Below are 19,626 nucleotides of genomic sequence, written 5' to 3'. Positions count from 1 at the left end.
CTAGTCATTGATCGCATCTGATCATCCCACCTAGAGTTGAAATCTCCCATCGTTCCTCTAACGGAACTGGGTTGTCTTTGTTGATCGCTGCATCAGTGCCCCCTAGAGGCGACCCGCAGGGCCACTTGTTGAAAACAATGGCAGATGTGATGGTCCGGGTGGCATGGAGGTTCGAGTCTCCGCTTGGGTCACATGTGTGCGGAGTTTGCATGTTCTCCCCATGTCGTCGTGGGGTTTCCTCCGGGTACTCCGGTTTTCCTCCACAGTCCAAAAACATGCTGAGGCTAATTGGAGTTGCTAAATTGCCCGTAGGAGTGCATGTGAGAGTGAATGGTGTGTGAGTGTGCCCTGCGATGGGCTGCCCCCCCATCCTGGGTTGTTCCCTGCCTCGTGCCCATTGCTTCCGGGATAGGCTCCGGACCCCCCGCGACCCAGTAGGATAAGCGGTTTGGAATATGGATGGATGGATGGATGTGATGGTCCTCCATTGAGTATGGATGGGAATCAGGATGGCGTTTATCAGACAAACATCCTTTAAGAACCTAAACCACTCCGGTTCCGAACAGCCAGGAAAGGCAGAAATTATTATAAATTCAGCTTACCCCCAAATATTACTTAAAATGCAAATCTATCAATAAAAAATCACCATAAAATATTACATTTCTATGATGAAAAATACATGTGTTGAACACCCTCCAGTTTCTTATTGATATTTGAAAATAATATTTCTTTAATGACACTAATGAGGTCATGCAGGTGGGTAATTAAATGCCAGGTATTAAATGACAGATGAGATGTGCAGAAATTCCCACAATCCAAATACATGCAGTTCATTAGAATTACTCTCTGTGTATGTGCCCTGTGATTGGCTGGCATTTTGCACGCAGTGCCATCCTGTCTTACGCCCTGTACTTTCAAGGACAGACTCCGCAAAGCCCTGTACTGGAGAAACACTTGGATGATGGATGGATGTTGTGCGATAGACATGAATTCTGCAAATCTCTGTTTGTTTATTTGTTTTGTGTCAGAATAATACTGCCCCCCCCCCCCCACCCCACCCATGTCGTATGTTCTATGAGATCCGATCCAAATGTGTGCATCCCGTAACAGTGGCTTCTCTTTGAAACTTCGACCCCAGAGATTAGTAAACACTTCCAGGCTACATAAATGCATGTTATTTGACCTGTGAACTGCAATAAGATACGAATTCATCACAATTAGGGAGAACGGATTGTTCTGCATACAGGAAGATCGGAGCATTTCATTGGGAAAGGATGTTCCTGTGTCCTAGAGGGATCTAATCAAAATATATTTAAAACTTCTTCCAGCTGGACTTTGCCCTTTCTGTCACACCAAATGTTTATGTATTTGTTAGCTTTTAGCTTGTTCTTGCTGCTGCTGACGTTCCCTTTCCCGTTCTCCTGGAAATGTTCCAAGTAAGTGAGTTATGGCGACTTTAAATGCGGGTAACATTAAAGGGGTCGTTCGAGGAGTCTGTCCATGCCATTGGCCCCCGCAAATTTTCTGAGCTGCCTGTAGGCTCGCGTGAACTCCAGCTTGAGTGAGCCGGACGGAACTTCCACACAGAACAAAGATACAAGTTGGGCCTCGTTCCAGGTACTCCACTAAAACGATAAACGTTAAAATTGCATCATTGGAGTAGTGGCCATGGCTGAGGGTTTTATGATGCGGCGCTCTCTGTGTCATTTTAAAATTTGCCGTATTTAGCATCTTGTGGTTTAGTCAATGCGGAAGGACTCGGCGAGCACGGCTCTGTAAGAGTGTGGCTAAAAGGGGCATCATGTGAAGGACACTAGACCTAAAGGCAGGAAAACCTGCCTCAGCTCAGAAGGCCGATGTCACTGCCCAGGGCGGCCCGGTCCTGGTGCCATTCGTAAATCCATTCCAGAAGTGAACGGTGAGCAAGGGGCACGTGGCAAAACCGTTGTTCTCCAGAGAGGATGGAACACAATGTCCTGGCTTCCCACGTCCCGTTTCAGCTTAGCTTTGACTCACCGGCAGAAAGAGTCCGTTCTCGCGTGACTCGTCCCGCTGTTTCCTCATTCTTCACGATTGTCCTTTAAACAGAGCCTGTTTGCTGTGAAGCACAGAGTGCTTTTAAATGACCATCATTCCGGCTGTCGACAGCATGTTTATATACAAAACTTTGTGTCGGAACGTGAATCTTTCTTTTTTTTCCCCCAGAAAAAGCAGCAGCAGATACCGAGCACACTCCCCCCCCCCCCAGGCCTCACAGCAGGACCCCTCCTTCTTTCCCATTTGCTGATGTTTATTTTCTGTCGCTCAAATCACGGCCATTCCGTTTCTCCTGCCGATGGGACTTGCTGTCCACTGGGAATTCTCTGACCGAACTCTAGATCAGCACCGTGATTTTGGGGATAAGAACCTGTCAGCGCGAGGGAGACTGAAGGACAGTACTCATCAACATGGAAACAGGGTGACAGAGAGCCGCAATAAAAGTCTACATTTTGTGTGAAGTCGTAAGAGTTTATTACTCTTGTAAAACGCTCATGAAATCTTGATTTGTCGTAAAATTTGTAGGATTGTTGATAAGATGTATGAGGAAATATCAGTTTCCCGAAAAAATTCCCGACCTAAGATTTGTAACCATATCTACCCGTCTGAAGGGTAGCTCATTTTCATGTATGCGTTCTGCCCTCTGATCTGCTTTGTCAAACTTGCTGGCCAGCATTTAAAGGCATATATGACTCCGTGGCAGTCTGACTTTACCTGCCTGTCCCCAAAGCCTACCTGAAGGAACACATCTCCACTAATCACCCTTAACACTTCTTACCACCATTTGTCATACCCTGCAACTTTGCTTTTTAATTGGGTTTTTTTTCCTGGAGGAACTTATGCTGCTGAAAAGCTTCTGAAAAGACATTTCACTCTCTGCGTTATTACTTAATGAAAAGAAATTAAGCGTCCTGTTTAACTGTGCTGGCAGCAACCCGCGGTCTGCCTTGGCAGGATTCGACGCACGTCCAAAGAACTCTTCGCAGTTACATATCAGTCCCAAAGCACCCAGCCATAACAGATGTCCAAAAATCGTACTGCGAATAAATAGCCCTTTGGTAATGCCGATAAATTATTTCCAACAACGATAGCTTTATTATCATTTAATGAGATGTTAACTACCAGCGGTCGACGAGATTAGGAAATATACATTAATGTTAAAATTGGTTAGAAAACGACCACGGAGGAATGTTTAATATATATGAGTTTTACACCAAGTAAAACCAGAGCAAAAAAATCAACGCTTCTGACTCCTTTTGCTGTCACCGCTCACTTTCAGGAATTTTTAGGAATTGTTTTTATGACTACAAACATCTGTGCAGTTGGGATTTATTGTGTGGCAAGACATACAGAAGTCCAGTTAATCTTAGACGCATCGCCCCCGTTTGGGGGACGATGTAACTCAGAGAGCAAAACGAAATCTTTGTGCAGTGGAACGCATCTGACGTGTTTATCCGTCTCGATTCCCCCCCAAAAAATATGCAAAGATTTAATACCAAAAGCCTCGGAAAAACTAATAACAATAAAAAAAACCTATTTCTTGCCGTCAGTGTTTTAACTGTGACTGACAAACACTTCAGCCACAAAAGTCAGTACTTTGCATTATGTCTGTCAGTGCTGGCATTGGATTTATATTGGTTACCCCAAGTGTAAAAACATAATGTAATCTGCTGAAATACCGTGTAACCACTTCACTGTAAGGTTTGGAAAGACAGCGTTGAGATATGGGTTCAGCCTGGTCTGAGTGAGCTAGAGAGACGCGTCATGGAGCTGCGGCTTCACGTCGCCTATGGAACACTGCTGTTGTACCCTTGTGTGGGAACTTAAGCTTCATCAAGCTGCCTGCTGAAATAATCGGCAAAATTTCAAACCATGCAGTTGTATTTGAAAATTACAGAACAACAAAAATGTGGGTGTTTTTCTATTGGAAAAAAAAACTTTCGAAGTGTGGTAATGAAAATCATTATCTGTTGAAAGCTACTGTCAGCAGGGTCAGGGTAAACAATGCTTGACTTGCAGGTCCGTGCCAGTCTGATGAAGGCAGGGTTAGTTCTGAGGGCTGTGTAAAAATATCTCTATACAGTACATTAGCGCTCTGATACATTCCGGTGTCTGCGACAATGCCCGGACAGACATACGCGACAGCTGCGTTTGGATACCAGCTATTTGCTTAGTTTGGGTTCTTAGTGAATACGTTATATTTAGCTGTTGCATCGATTTTTGTAAAAATATTAGCCTATTGTCCAGGCTTTAATTTCAATAATAAATAAAAATATCTATGTATAATTATATTTAGAATTAAACATTTACGTCATGTAGTATTTTATGCATATATATAATGCCTTTTCACTATAAAAAAATATATAAATATAATGTAACTTTTATTAAACGTAGATATTAACCAGCGGCACTGTATAGAAATATTTAAGATAAAGTGTTATAATGAGGCCGTCCGGGCTGGAGTCTGTCATCTATATTAAGGAATCCCAGTCACGTTATGGTGTTAAGAATGCCGCGCATAAAATATTTTAAATATCATAACGCTTATTTTAGTCCCAAGCATGTAGTCAAGCTGCTTTTAACTGATTCTTCTTTTGTGAACATCTTTTTGCAGAAATACGGGCTATTACCACAGGAATGAAAAGAATTCGATTGTCTATTAACTGTATAATAATAATAATAATAATAATAATAATAATAATAATAATAATAATAACAATAATAATAACAACAATAATAATAATAACAATAATAATCCATAGTATACGTGCTTTGGACCCCTAATAATAATATAGGCTAGAAATAGCAGCACATGTAGCAATCGCAGTATTAATACTCTTTTTAGTATTTCGCTATATTTACCTTCTTTTTACTAATGCTAATTATGAGAGACTGGATCGTCCCGTTGGATAATAATTAGATAGAATTTAGATGAATTAGACACTTTTCACTATTAAAAATCATATATTTTTTTCAAGCGTGTCATGCAGTTTAATTAACGCCGGTGACAGACTGATTGGTACTTCTTATACACATAAGCATTTAGATGTAAGAGAGTCCTTACAGGTTTCCACAGACTTGGGGCAAGAGGTGCGCTCCCGGACCCGGCGTTGGTTTGCAGCTCACGCATGTCCTCTGTCGCAGTATGCGCGACGTGGAGTATAGTCGTCGATGACGCCATACGTTTCGTCCCCCCCCCAAAAGCGCTGTCTTCTCCCCATTCATAGCACTAAGCGGACAGCGGAGGGGCAGCGGCAGCGTAGGGGCTGTTGCGGTTGTCCAGGATCCCACGTCGTGCACAGGGCGCTACAGAACCAAAGCACGTCTACAGGCAAGCTAAGCACCGAGAAAAAGTATTTAAACGGACATAAATATGCCGCGCTGTAGATTTCACAGTTGAGCTGCAAAAGAAAAGTTTTCTGCAATGTGTTATTGTTCATGTTGAATCATTGTACGAACACAAATTGGCTTTTTATAGGCTGATCATGCTGCGTGTTGAGATCTGAAGAGCATCAAGGTGCCATGCTGTTTTATTTTTGTCCGTGATGTTTTTATAGGTTTACTGCATGTCGGAGAAATGCTAGTCTGCTATGGAGCACCAGTGCCGCCAAAATGAGTTCAGACACTGATGATGCTGCGAAGTTTTGGAGTAACGGATCCTCGGAACTGTACGGCGGGTTACTGCTGGAGGCCAACAGCACAAATCTGACTTCGGGGAATGAGTCCGAACCGAATTCCCTGGACCTCACTCGGGCGGTCCCCCTGGGTATGGTCTTGGGCGCATTTATCGTTTTCGCCATCGTGGGCAATATCCTTGTCATTCTTTCTGTGGTGTGCAACAGGCATCTGAGGACCCCCACAAACTATTTCATTATCAACTTAGCCATCGCCGACTTGTTGCTGAGCACCACGGTCCTGCCCGTCTCCGCCACCTTGGAGATCCTCAACTACTGGGTGTTTGGCAGGATCTTCTGCGACATTTGGGCGGCGGTGGACGTCTTGTGCTGCACAGCATCCATCATGAGCTTGTGCGTGATCTCCATAGATCGCTACATCGGAGTGAGCTACCCGCTACGGTATCCCAGCATCGTTACGGAGAGGAGAGCTCTCCTTGCCATGTTCGGGGTGTGGGTTCTGTCGGTGGTCATTTCGATCGGACCTTTGCTAGGTTGGAAGCAGGCGCCCTCACCTGACGACAGGGTATGCAGAATTAACGAGGAGCCCTTTTACGCACTCTTTTCATCCCTAGGATCCTTCTACATACCTTTGGTGGTCATACTGTCCATGTACTGCCGAGTGTACATAGTGGCCAAAAAGACAACTAAGAACCTGGAGGCCGGCGTGATGAAGGAGCGGACGGACTCCAGTGAGCTCACGCTCCGGATCCACAAGGGATCACAGATTCATGAGGACAGCGGGAGCACCGGCAAGGGCCGGGGTCAGCCAAGCCGGAGCTCCCTCACCGTCAAGCTGCTCAAGTTCTCACGGGAAAAGAAGGCTGCTAAAACCTTGGGCGTTGTGGTCGGCATGTTCACCTTGTGCTGGCTGCCCTTCTTCATCGCGCTGCCCATCGGTAAGCGGCACTTCTTTTATTGCTCCTATAAAGGTACCGCCACTCCCTAAAGTAAACCTCTAATGGTTTTGGTCAGAATAAATGTTTAAAGTGAAGTAACTGTAATCTTATGTGCACTTCTTGAAATATTTAGTTTTCATTTAGGCCTAATGTTTATTGAAGATTAAATTTAATTGGTATGATCTCTAAGAACAAATGTTAAATTTTAATTTTTAACTTTCTGAATTTTTTGCGTAATACGGCAAACGTGTTGAAAGCACGATTTTATCTAAATATCTATTTGTAGTCAAGTTCAGCAATATCAAAATAATACTCATATTGCAAGGCAGGATCTCTTTGTCGTCATTAACGTGATATATAAAACACATTGTAAAGTCGATGCGAATATTTAAAAATATAAAATGAATAGTGGAAAATATAACGTAAAATGCTGACGAAACTGCTGCTGTTTTGAAGTGATTTCAGTATTTCTAAAATAAAATATTATTATTATTATTATTATTATTAACATTTGCCTTTAATCCAACGGATGCTACATTACTCTAGCGCTGTGGTAATACAAATTTCTATTTTGAGCTAAAGTGTGTTTAACTGTACCAGACAGAACTTTTTAAATGACAGAAATACACAATTTAACGCATATTTTGTCTAGTCTGAGTCAAGATGACTGGAAAAAAAAATCGAAATACCGTTATCTTAAAAATTTTGGTATGATAAGCATTAATTTTAAAACATTATAAAATTAATTAATAAAAATACCAAAAACAAATTACCCTAGCTGGAGTTTGGTGAAGGCAGGGCAAATCCCCGTGGTTTTTTAATGTTCGACTATAAATGTTTTAACCACGTTTCACTGTTAATGGACCGTTATTAAGTTAGCCCACAGAAGGTGAGATCATCAAGCAAAATATTAACTGGTGTCTCTCCGAGAAAATAATCTACCATTTCAAGATGAAACTTTCCCATGTAACTTTCCCTGGCATGTAAATTGTATACATGGTATATACCATGCTTCCCGACATATCAATCTTCCTGTTCTATGCGTTGGGACCTTACCCGTCCTAATCCGAACTCAACTCCCAGTCACACCCTTTCTCAAGCAGTACACCAACTGTAGACCTAGCGTTTAGTGTAGTTTTAAATGGGGACGTATTAGAGATGTATTGTCCAATTGATGTCCTGGACGTTTCATTTAATCCCGATATTGGTTAAGCAGACCCAGGTCTTTCTTCACTTACATTCCTGCACTGTGCCAAAAAGCCACGTCCTACTGTTTCACTGTTGGTGATTGTTAGTGATCTTTACATACATTGTTTACTGTAATCTCCATTGGAACAGACTAAATGTTTCCTCCTTTAAAGATGTAAATGCTCAAGATTGATAAAAAAAAAAAAAAATTTGCGTTGACGTCAGTGTTTCATGTGTTTTTGTGTGGTTTGTTCGTGCATGTTTTTGAATTTTATCCAGAATATTTTATGCCGTTAAAGTGTGACCCTGAGTTTAGCGAGAGTTGTTGCAGCTGGGGAGAGATCTGCCCGAAAACAATCCCAGCGATGAATATTTGCTTTGATAAATGACGTTTTTCACGTGAAAACAGGGAGTGCACAGGTGCGGCAGCAGAAATTGGCGGCGATCTTGCAGACCTGTGATGCAATAGTTTGTTTGACTGCGCAAACATTTCACATTAGCAGGAGGGTAGCTGTACCCTTTGTGCAGGACCGAGCCCTGTGGATAGAGGGCGGCTTCCATGGAATCCTGGCACCGCTGCCCCTGCACTTTCTTTTCTACCTGGAGCGGGTCAGAGGGTTCTGCGGCGCTAGAGACTTTAGGGATCCATCCCTCACAGGAGTCCTGTTTTCAAAGCGCGTCGTGTTCCACATGGTTAGAATGAGTGCCTCGTCCACGTTTGACAGGATTATAGTGTTGCATAAACAGGATGGTCACACGGGCAGGCTCTGGGCTACCAAAGGCAGTTGCTAGGAGACTGGAGGGAAATCAGAGCCACTTCCCGACGAGTCTCCAGAGCTCTGTCATCCCATAAACTGATGCCAGGCCCCCCGAGTGGGTTCCTGTAGCCCAGGCACGGTCGGGGGATGCATGACACCACTGCCCCCGCACTCTATGCATAGCGTCATCTAGTGGAGATTAAATTCCGTGCCAAGTGCAGTAACGGCATCACCAGTTCCTCACCATGGTCATTGAAGGATGGAGTGGGGAACACATACAATGTTTCCCTCCCTCCCATTGTGTGGAGCCCCATATGTTGACCATGTGGGAACGTTCAGTGAGAAGACATGATCGTCCAGCACGGTTTCTCAATACGGGTCAGAATTATGAATTATCAAGGATATGTACACATCCTGGACCCAGTCAATGACGGAATATTAGGCATCCGGACAACAAGGTCTACATAAACAGCCCACGCTTTTCTCATTATGAGTGAGTACTTTCCAGTTTGATGGGTTTTGCAGGGAGACGAGGGCTGGGATGATCCCCAGAATCAGACACGCTCCAGGTGATCTTTTGATCCGGGGAGTGAAACCTGACAAGAGTTTAGTCACATTTCTGCAGGTCATGCCAGACCCGAACGGGCCAGGAGAAGCCGAGGGCTGCATTTACAGCCATTTATTTACATTATCCAGAGCAATGTACAGTTGAGAAGGCAGGGTCACCTGTTCCCAGGAACAACTGGGGTTAAGGGTCTAGCCAACAGTGACATCACTCTGCCAGCCATGGGATTTGAACAGCATCCTAACCCACGGAGCTGCACGCTGCCCTTCCCGTGGCAAATGTCAGTTAAAGGGAAAACCGACAGTGCGTGGACCGAGGAAGGCAGAAAAATTGGGACTGAATTCCGAGGGGGGCTAGCCCAGTGGTTTTGGGGTGGACTGTGACCCCTAACGGTCGCTGGTTGTTGAAGTACCAGGACGAGTCTTACTGTAGTACAGCAGTATGCTGCTCAGACAATATTACCCCATGTGCCCATCGAGCTGTAAAACAGCAATGTTTTTTTGTCAGATTTATGAGTTCCTCCCCAAAGTGAGCATAATGAACTGCTTTCGTGAAAGATGTCTGAAAGTTATGGGGGTGTCTGCATGAAAGGTATCGTCAGGGGTCTGTGGTGGCTTTTGTTGGCGAGGCAGACGTGTGAGGAAACGTGCGGGACTAGTCCAAGTGGTCGTGTCCAGCCAGGGGAAAGAGACTATCAGCCATGTGCTGACAGCTCCTGTGGCCGGCAAGCGCATGGATTACGTGAATTACCATTTCAGGCAATCCCTGCAGGCGCGCAGCTCTTCACCGCCGCTGGCTAGTAACGCCACCACACACGCGGGTAAATGCGTCCCTTTTTGGGTCCCATTTTCTGTTTCTTCCGTGGTGTCTTCTCGGCTTAACTGGGTTCTCGCAGTCGTCAAGGGCGACATGCTTTTCCCAGCAGGAACTGATTAACCAATCAAAAGTAATCTTACGTGGCCATCTTAGACCGATTACCCTCTTAGCCCGACCAGTACCCTCTTATTTAAAGTGACACAAATCCCTTTAAGCATCACAGCTGACTGCTCTGCTAACATTAATATCAAAGGTAACAAGGGTCTATGATTGTGAATAATGATAAACTCTGGGAATTTAAGTTCCTTAATCAACTGAAGAGGTTACTTAGGCCCTCTCTTTGATTTTGAAGGGCATGCTGAGCATGAGATGACAATGAAAGATAGCTGTCTGTAGACCATAGTCTCAAGGTGCTAAGGGCAAAGGATTCTCATGTTGAATCCAAATAGAAGGATTGGCACATGTGGGGCAAGTTTAATCCATTCTCTTCTTCATATCGTGCCAGAATGCAGCGTTGAGTTTGCTGAGAGCGTTTTTGAGTTAATTCCCTTCTTCTGTGACCATCCAAGGATCTTCAGACGTCTGTATTTCCACTCAGGGCCGGTATGAGTGATGTCATGTGATACAACATTTTCTCTCTTCTTCAGACTCTTCCTCTCATGGCTCTTCTCCGAGAGGACCCTCCCTTTCCTGGAAGGGACACGTCGGTGTTTTTCGCACGAGTTCGGCTTTGTGCCTTCTTCTCTTATCCTCTCACCCGGCCAGTGCTCCCTTTACACGTGCTTGTCTGTCGTTATTCTGGTCCCGCGCCGCTCTGTGTGCAGAGTAGTGCTTGCTAACAGAGTTATTAGGTGGTTTGCTGTTTCTTTGCGGTCCCACTTTTCCCTGCTAGATGTTAAAAATGGTCTAGCTCGCCCTTATATACCATAGACAAAAAGCAAGAAAAATGGCTCCACTTTTGTTTTTCCCTCCTGCTTGTTTCCTTCTGAAAGTCAGCGGTAAACCTGCAGATTTGGGCAGAGGATCTGGACCACAGTGAACAGAACCAAGAATCTGCTGTGGTGCCGATCGCTGTCACAAAGAGGTCACATGGGAGAAGGCAAAGCAAAGCGGATATTTGAGTGTAAACAAGAGGGTTGGCTAGCCGGGCGGTTTGGTGAAAATGCACATACACATTTGCGCGCGCACACACACACATACACACATGCGCGCACACACACATACACAAAAATAGCGAGCTAGCTTTCTCATCCTTGATATCCTTCAACCACAGAAGTCGATTGGAAGAGGAACTAAGAACTGTAGAGGCTGCTCGGAGCAGGGAGAGTGCGTTGACCATGCCTGTAACATTGGAGAAACGTACCCATAACATTAGGGAAACCTGCTCGTAACATTGGAGAAACCTGTTCGTAACATTGGAGAAACGTGCCCGTAACATTGGAGAGATGTGCCTGTAACATTGGAGAAACGTGCCCGTAACATTGGAGAAACGTGCTCTCCTCTCACAGCAAGAACTGTCTCCACTGACGGCCATGTCTACGTGAACCACATTAAGGAGGTAATGAAATGAGACATATGGCTCAGCATCCTAGACCCATAACGACGGCAGAGATTATAGCGGAGCCAATCTTTTTTACATATTAATCACTTTTTCTGTAAGCAGGGTTGTAACAGGTTTGAACACTGGAGCGATGCAGTCTCTGCATGCAGTCATGCTGCACACACAGTGGCACCATGGCATGCAGTCATGCCGCACACAGTGGCACCATGGCATGCAGTCATCTCCCAGAAAGGGCTGTGGCAAATGAAACCTGGATGCTCCCTTCCCCAGCATCCTCACAGTGGGGGGAAAAAAATCATTAGCCCTCCGTGGATAATTGCGTTATTTTTTCCCACTCAGATTTCACAGGCATTTAATAGGTACAATCAGTGCTAATGTTCCGCAAAAGTTTCCCAATTAGAGACGGCCAGGCCGCCGAACGTGACACGGGTGCTGTGAGAGTGGAGTGGCGTCTTTAATGTGCCCTGGGATGAGGGAGAGGCCCCCCCTCGCCCCACCCCCAGTGGAAATTGAAAACGCATCTCAGGCGAAGAGTAATGAGCGGGCTAAGTGCACAGCGCCGGAAATATGCTGGTATCACTGGAGCACTGAGGCCCAAAGGGAGGAACTGCATCCCCCCCCCCCCCCCAGAGAAGCACCCCTGCTTAGGGAGGATCTTCAGGGCTATATTTGAAACATACCGGTGATATGAATCATTCTGTGTTTTATTTGTGTGTGTGTGTGTGTGTGGGGGGGGGTTATATCTCTCTTCACTTGACATCTCAGACTTGCCATTAGAAGTCATAATGAATTGATATTGTAGTTCAGGGTGATTTTTCACATGTTTAATTTAAAGATCAGTCGTGATTTGTCTTCATGGTAATATGTTAGATAAATGCCCCCCCCCCTCCACCTACTATAGTGTAGCAGCTATCTTTGGGCTTGATGAGCATATGACACTAGGCTTTCATTAATCGTTTGTGGGGCGCGAGCTCTCATTGTGTGCTACGTAGCCACATGTCAATCTCAGTGATTACTGATCGACAGCAATGTCACTGCGTGAAAGCGTGGTCGAGGGAGGGGCGACCACGATCTGAATCGCTCTTGTTTCTGACAGTGGTGACATCTATTTTGCCCTCTCGTCACTCTTCCCTGTCGTCCGTAAACCACAGGTGGAAAAACGATCAGATCTTCAGTAACACGTTCGTCGATTACCCATCATGCACTGCTTCGGGCCAAACTCAGCCAGAGGCCCCCTTTTCCGTGAGACTACACTCCCCCGCACGACAACAAGTCAACAGGAAGTGGGATGAGTGTTAGAGCCCAGAATAAAGTGAAAAACCGTGGTGACAAAGCAGCATGGCTTAACAAAAGAGCAGCATCGCTAATTTTGTCGATGATGGATCGAAATGAGGAAAATTCAATGTTGGATTCAAGTCAGATTCTTCTAAATCACATCTTGCGGTGGGAGTTTGCTTTAGCTGGGCAACACATGATTTTTATCAGCAATATTATGTAAGCTGTGTGGAAAAAAAAAACTCCAAAATCTTGGGCAGCGTAAGACAAATGAAAAGACGGGCATATTCAAATCTCCGATGCCTGAGAAGTAGATGACAGCACATACCCAAGCCTGCGTTTTTCTGTGTGGATAGCTGGGTCACTCCACACTGTTTCTTTCTCGTAGCTTGTGACTGTCCATCCACCTCCACTGAGCTGTCAATGGGGAAAACTTTAATTACACATTAATCTGCAACACCCTTGGGTGAAAGCATAGAAATAGCAGGATGGCGAGTCCAGTGTGGTGTTGGGTGTCCGTCCTGCATCGGATTACCGATATTGCAGCTGCCAGCAGCGTAGAGAATTATCACTGGCTTTTTGCAGATAATAGTGGGTGATTATTTTTGGCCAGCCGGCTTTTGCCCCGGCCACCTAAGTCAATAAGTGCCTTCCTTTCTAGTCTCTCCTGAGCTTGTTTACGTTTGCCTTTAACTAACAGTGCTCAGTGAACCTCTAAGCGTAAATCTCTTGTGCGGTGTGAAACCCCTGTTGGACTTTTAGGCGTACGGCTGTGTGCCTGCTAATTATTGGGATTCCCTCTGAGAGGGAGCGTGACATCCGATAGAGTACCATCTCATGGGATATTGTCGGGGAAGCCTTTTGCTTCGGAGAATATTTCGCTAAAGCCTCTCTTCTCCCTTCGTAGCCAACCTGCTCCACCCCGTCCCCCTCCCCACGTGGGTCAAAGCCGGTCTCCTGGGGGCCGTTTCTTACCTGGCAGCGTGTATCCTGGGTCTGAGGCCCCCCTCGCTTACCTTCCAGCCTCCCCTGCCTGGTAGCTGGCCGTTACGGCCGCGTGGGCAGGGGTGCCAGATGGCGCGGTCCTCCGGGGGGATTGAGGAGTGGAGCATGACGACGACAAGGCCGGCAATAAGAGCAGAATGTGGTCCGTGTGTCTGCACCCATTGGGAGAAGCCGTCCCTCTCACTCAGCGGCTGGTGCTTCCACATGCTATTTTCACCTCCGGGAGTGACCATGGAGCGGGATTATATCATGTGTAGGATGGGTTTCTCGCACACCCCCACCCCACGCACACGCACGTTTGAGGTGTCATTTGCACAAACACTGGAGTTTAAGGGGATCTTGTGTCTGACAGTGGTTACAAGGAAAGCAAGAAGAAAGAGAGGCTACCAGCTGGAACAGTAGCATCTTTTGAATCTTGACTATTTGTTAAATGTGTCATGACCATCTTTACAACTTATCAAAATCCATCACATCGTACTGTGTTATTATCCTGTTATAGCCTATGTTTGGCAAAATTCAGCACCTTGTTGTTCCTTTTTGAAATACATCATCTCTGTAATTTTAACCTGGAAATCGACCTTTTCTATAAAAAAGAAAAAAACAAGTTCACAGGTAAAATTAAACATTTCTCCTCCAGTAAAATCCTTAATTTGTATGGTCATTAATGGAAGCGGTGGTTTCATTTAGCCGAACCTCTCGTTACAGTAGCTGAAATAGGCTACTTGTTGCGCTATGTCATGAAAGTAATTCGTGCACTTCAGTTAACTCAATTCACTAATAAGGGTTCGTGTGTATGGGCCGTCGCTTTAGGACAGGATCTGCTCCTGCATGGACATTTTCCCCAAGCCTCCAGCCCTGTGCCAGGGCACTTTATCAGATTTTACTGTGCGTTTCTGCCCCAGAATGCATGGCAGAGTTAGCGGGGCCGTTTTTAGCGTTCATTTCATTAACCATAAAGATCCTTTCCATAATGGGGCGCTTGGCAAAGAGACGGTTCTGCTGGAAAAAAAATCATTATGCAGTTTTTAAGAAGTGGAATTAAAAGGGTGGAATGACAGATAAAAGTCAGTAAAAAAAATAAAATATTGGATGCACAGATGGTCGGCGGGTTTTAAATTAAATTGGAAACGAATGCGCTTATAAAGAAAAACCCGTATATTGAAAAAAATGCTATCATAAATAATGGTAATACAGGAAACCACGGTAGCTTCTGTGATTTGTTTATAGCCATACAGTCCCATGCTGCTGCCTTCCAGCAAACGCAGGGCGAGAACCGCCGCTTGCGTATGAATTTCGGAGGTTTTCTGTCTGCGTTTTTCCCCGTTTTGTAAAAAGTGTAACGGAATAGGAATGCGATTCATCACACCCCCCGTCAAATGCACACCGCGGTGCCGGCGGGACAGGACAGACCACCCCAGCCCACCCTGAAAAACGGCTGCAAGGCCAAAGAGGAGTACCAAAGTCCTGCGGGAATCGTGTTAACTGGAGACCCCAGGAGGACCTGGGAGACCCTGGGAAGCCAGTGACTGCGAAGTAAAAGGGCCCCATCACGCCATCTTGACCTCGGCAGCGTGTTCTGAGAGGGGTCCTTGTGCGCGCGCATCATCCTATGGTTTTAAATAGATTTTTTTTCAGCGGAGCGGAATATGGAGCAGGAGAATTGTATAGGGCAAATGTCACACGCAAATATGCTGGATTAATTGCCTCTCTTAGCTGCATGTTTACAAGATTAAGCAAAAAAGAATGTTGATGGCATTTCCTTTTAAGAAACCAGATAGTGGTTACTTTTACATTAAGAATAAAGGAACAACGCAGCCAGCATTACGAATACAACTTACCAATATTAATTGTTGTCATATGCTGCCCTCTGTCGGCCAACAACGTAAGTAGTCGTTAAAGGCAACATGAATGAAAATGTATGAAAAAGGTTATGGGTAATTAATCCCAGGCCATCAATTACACCACCTGAGACTGAGATGTGACGGATTATAAGGTTTGTCGAGACTCAGAAGTTCATTTGAATACTTAGCATATTCCTTAATTTTTATATATTGATTATTTTCTGGCATATAAAGCATGTTGGAAGAGCTGAGATGGACGCTCAGGTAGTTTTTAATAGTAAAATAATACTGAACAAATAAAATAATGATAAAGTGATATAACAATATTGAAAAAGGGAAGAATTAATACGTGTCAAACATAATATTAAAATCTTTATGTCTTCCATAGGGTCATTCAACTCCAGTCTGCGTGCTCCTAAACCCCTCTTCAATGTGATCTTCTGGCTTGGTTACTTCAACAGCTGTCTGAACCCCATCATCTACCCCTGCTACAGCCGGGAGTTCAAGCTGGCCTTCATCCGCATCCTCAGGTGCCAGTGCCGGCACAGGAAACGCCCAGGCTGGAAGGCCTACAACTACCGGAGCTCCCACCTCAGCTCCTCCAGCAACTCGAGGAAGGACTCCGTGGGCAACAACTCCACCTGCCTCAACGGCAGCCAGCGGACGCTCTCCTCAGCCACCCCCAGCCCCAGCTATCTTCACAAGAGCGCCCCGGTGGAGCTCAGCGCCTACCACACATGGGCGTCCACTTCCCCTTCCTCCCTGCCTGGAAGCCCCTCCGACAGCCATCTGGGCGGGTTCTTGTACCTAAGCCCTAGCGACAGGGTCAGTGCACACAGCATGTTGTGTCCTGGGGAGCTACAGTCCACTAGCCTCCGGCTCCCGTGCGGGCAGAACGGTAGCAGGGGTGTGGCGCATGATCAGCGAGCCAGGACGGTCCTGGAAAGTGTGCTGTGACCCCCCAGCTTTCTCCCCGCTGAGATGATACCGTCACCTGGCGCCATCATCAATGGAGACTTCCCAAACCACTTTGGGCCATGTGCATTAACTTTAAAGGGGCAGAGAGGGTTAAACGCGGGGATAAACACGGTCTGTATTCGTCAGTGTGCAATGGATTGTACCGAGGGCCTAAGACTTGTTCAATTAAACGGGATGTTCGCTTAGAACATTCTACTAGTTAGCGATGATACATAAAGCCTTAACCAATCAGCAGTGATTTCAGGGGCACCAGCAGATGAATGTGAGAGGAACCAGCAAGAAAATACCAGGCCAAGCTATGAATGAGGGTGAATTACACCCGGTTTACATCACATGTATAGATATCACAGTAATGTGGCGTACCTGACTTTTTGCATATATGTCGTGCGCCATCATGATCCTGCCGGAGCACGATCTCACGTGGCGTTCCGGCATCGCAGGAAACCTGAAAAATAACACTGTCTGTTTCTTTGACTGATGGTTTATGTGTCATTCATTCCAAACAATAAGCTGCACTTATCATTCCGTAATGCGGGGTGTCGAATGACCTGACAGGTCATGTGGTGCTTCTGAGCACTGTTTACATGTGGAAGCCGCTTTTACATCCGTGCTGTGCATATCGGACTCGGTTTATGCTCACATGATCCCTGTGGCTTGTTTTCGTTATACAGTTAAATTATCAGCTTTTACTTTGCAACTGAAATGAAAATTAAAAGTAAGAAATACAAAGAATGTATTATGCCAATTTGAGTCCGGTGTAGCAAATATATTAAACATTGCGAATTTATCTTTATTTGCATGACAACATTAATATATTCCTATAGCTATGAAAGAAGCAATATTTGATATATTTGTTCTGTATAATATACATTCATCCATCCATCTTCTGACGCTGTCAGGGTCATGGCAGGACTTGTACAAAATGTATGGACATATTTAAACTCTTTTCCTTAGATTTCTTTGGTATATTGTATAATTTGTGTAGCTTTTGTTCAGAGATGGGCATTGGGTTTTCTATCATTAAAGCCCCCCCACTACAATATTGGAGAAAAGTCATTTGAACATGGAAGTATCGTCGCTCAAGGTCAGAAGTTGCTGTGATCCTTCAGCCATCAGTCAACCTGCCAAAAACTTCTTTCAGAAAGATCGTTGTGATCTTTACCCGCTCAGGAATGTGTCACCTCAGATCACTAATTCAATCTTCAGTACTACAAAAACTTAGACAGGGTGGGGGTGGGGGAGGGGCACTGTGGTTCGCTCCCAAGGCTGTTGCTGTAATACAGAGTGGAGCATCAATACCATAAGGTTGTGGTGGCTCTGCCCGTCTGTCTGTTGTGGCTACGATCTCCTACTTGACCTCAGTGACAGCAACAGAGGTTTCCTGAGAACACGTGGGTCGGAGCGGGCGTCAGAGAGGCCGGCCCGAAACAAAGGCCGCGGGTCGGAGCGGGCGTCAGAGAGGCCGGCCCGAAACGAAGGCCGCGGGTCGGAGCGGGCGTCAGAGAGGCCGGCCCGAAACGAAGGCCGCGGGTCGGAGCGGGCGTCAGAGAGGCCGGCCCGAAACGAAGGCCGCGGGTCGGAGCGGGCGTCAGAGAGGCCGGCCCGAAACGAAGGCCGCGGGTCGGAGGGGGCGTCAGAGAGGCCGGCCCGAAACGAAGGCCGCGGGTCGGAGCGGGCGTCAGAGAGGCCGGCCCGAAACGAAGGCCGCGGGTCGGAGCGGGCGTCAGAGAGGCCGGCCCGAAACGAAGGCTGTGTCCTTGGAAATGTTTTCCAGTGAAGGTCATCCTCTGTTCCTGTAACCTTTCTTCAGTGCCTGTTTTGCTTTACTGCTTCAATTCGCTATGAAATGTATTTTTCCTCGGTAGATCTGAATTTCATATACTTCATTCTAGCAGAGGTAATATGGTTTCAATGGGAATTCTATAATTCTGAACTTTTCAAAACATGGCGGTATACTAACACAACACTATACATATGTATGCTATGCAAGCGTCAGTAAATAACCATACTGTTGTAGAGAAGTAACAAAGATATATTTCTCTGCCATCAAGTAGCCAAAACTGAGGGCCGGTTCCATCAGCCTGAATCTTGGACCTGCCTCTTCCATTCATCCTCCCAAAATTTCATCTGTCAGTCAGATTTAGCAGGAACGGACGAAACATTACACCAGAGTAACCTTGCCCATAGCAGGATTAAAACCTTTGTAAATAAAGACAACAAAATATGGATTTAAGGGATGTCTTTGTAGAATCTACTAAAGATTTAAAATGTCAGTTATTATTTTATTCATTTATTTGAGGTGCCCACATGAAGCAGAGTAAAAAAATATTATGTCAATAATATTTTTGCATCCAAGAGTTTTTTTGTGGCTGGTAATACTTTGATGTCCTTTTCACTATGGTTGAAATATTCTGTGTCCCTCTGGGTGATCGTCTTTCTCTTCATTAAGACAAAAAATACATGCATTCCACCGATGTGGTTCTGAAAGTGGCATTTCCTGTTCATAACTGAGGTCTCGTGTTTGCCGGCCTCAGTCTTGCAGCCGCACATTCTGATTGCAGGTGTGTATATTTACGTTTTTGTCATTAAAGGTACATTGAAATCCTGTTGTGAACTCTTGTGTCATTTTTGTTCTGCTTTAATTCGGAAATCATGCTCCCTAAACTAGAAGAATTTCTATCAAATCTCCACATTGTGTTCTGTGAAAGCTGAAAGTACTGTGCACTGGTATGCACAGTGTGGGCTGCAGGGGGCTTCTCAGTGCCGGCTATATGCAGGCAAAATAACCATGATCTTTCATAATCCATTACAGCTGAGCTTCCCCAAGTCCTTCTCTCCTTTGCTACCTTTTTTCATCACCCACAGCGGGTTGTCACCTGTGTGTCCATCTGCTTTTTTTTACCGGTGTCCACTGCAGACCCAACAGACCAGTTTTCCCAACCTAGCCCTGTTTTTGCTCCCTCTCAGTTCCCTGCCAGACCATCCAGGTTTTTGCTGCCTCTCAGTTCCCTGCCAGACCATCCAGGTTT

At 45.5% G+C, this 19,626-nt stretch overlaps 1 protein-coding gene across 3 annotated transcripts; it reads left to right on the top strand.

Annotated features, from left to right (window-relative positions):
- The first annotated feature begins 5,096 nt into the window (after positions 1 to 5,096).
- Positions 5,097 to 19,203, top strand: LOC125750968 (alpha-1A adrenergic receptor-like). Of its 3 annotated transcripts, none has more exons than XM_049029354.1 (3): positions 5,097 to 5,390; positions 5,595 to 6,610; positions 16,008 to 19,203. In XM_049029354.1, the coding sequence occupies exons 1-3, from the start codon at positions 5,209 to 5,211 to the stop codon at positions 16,574 to 16,576; spliced, it is 1,767 nt and encodes a 588-aa protein (XP_048885311.1). In that variant the 5' UTR covers positions 5,097 to 5,208; the 3' UTR covers positions 16,577 to 19,203. The 3 variants fall into 3 exon arrangements, with proteins under 3 accessions (XP_048885311.1, XP_048885313.1, XP_048885312.1); XM_049029356.1 differs by lacking the exon at positions 16,008 to 19,203 and adding an exon at positions 13,797 to 16,001; XM_049029355.1 differs by having other exon boundaries at positions 5,221 to 5,368.
- Positions 19,204 to 19,626: the final 423 nt, after the last annotated feature.

This window comes from Brienomyrus brachyistius, chromosome 10 (genome assembly GCF_023856365.1).
Source record: "Brienomyrus brachyistius isolate T26 chromosome 10, BBRACH_0.4, whole genome shotgun sequence".
In the NCBI taxonomy this organism is placed as follows: Eukaryota; Metazoa; Chordata; class Actinopteri; order Osteoglossiformes; family Mormyridae; genus Brienomyrus; species Brienomyrus brachyistius.
This window is presented reverse-complemented; position numbering and strand designations above follow the sequence as displayed.

Bases quoted from the DNA above. Each gene is read 5' to 3' on its own strand.
- LOC125750968 (XM_049029354.1), top strand. From the start codon at position 5,209: ATGACGCCATACGTTTCGTCCCCCCCCCAAAAGCGCTGTCTTCTCCCC. The intron at 5,391-5,594 runs GTATTTAAACGG...ATGTTTTTATAG, and splicing joins AAGCTAAGCACCGAGAAAAA to GTTTACTGCATGTCGGAGAA. The intron at 6,611-16,007 runs GTAAGCGGCACT...TGTCTTCCATAG, and splicing joins CTTCATCGCGCTGCCCATCG to GGTCATTCAACTCCAGTCTG.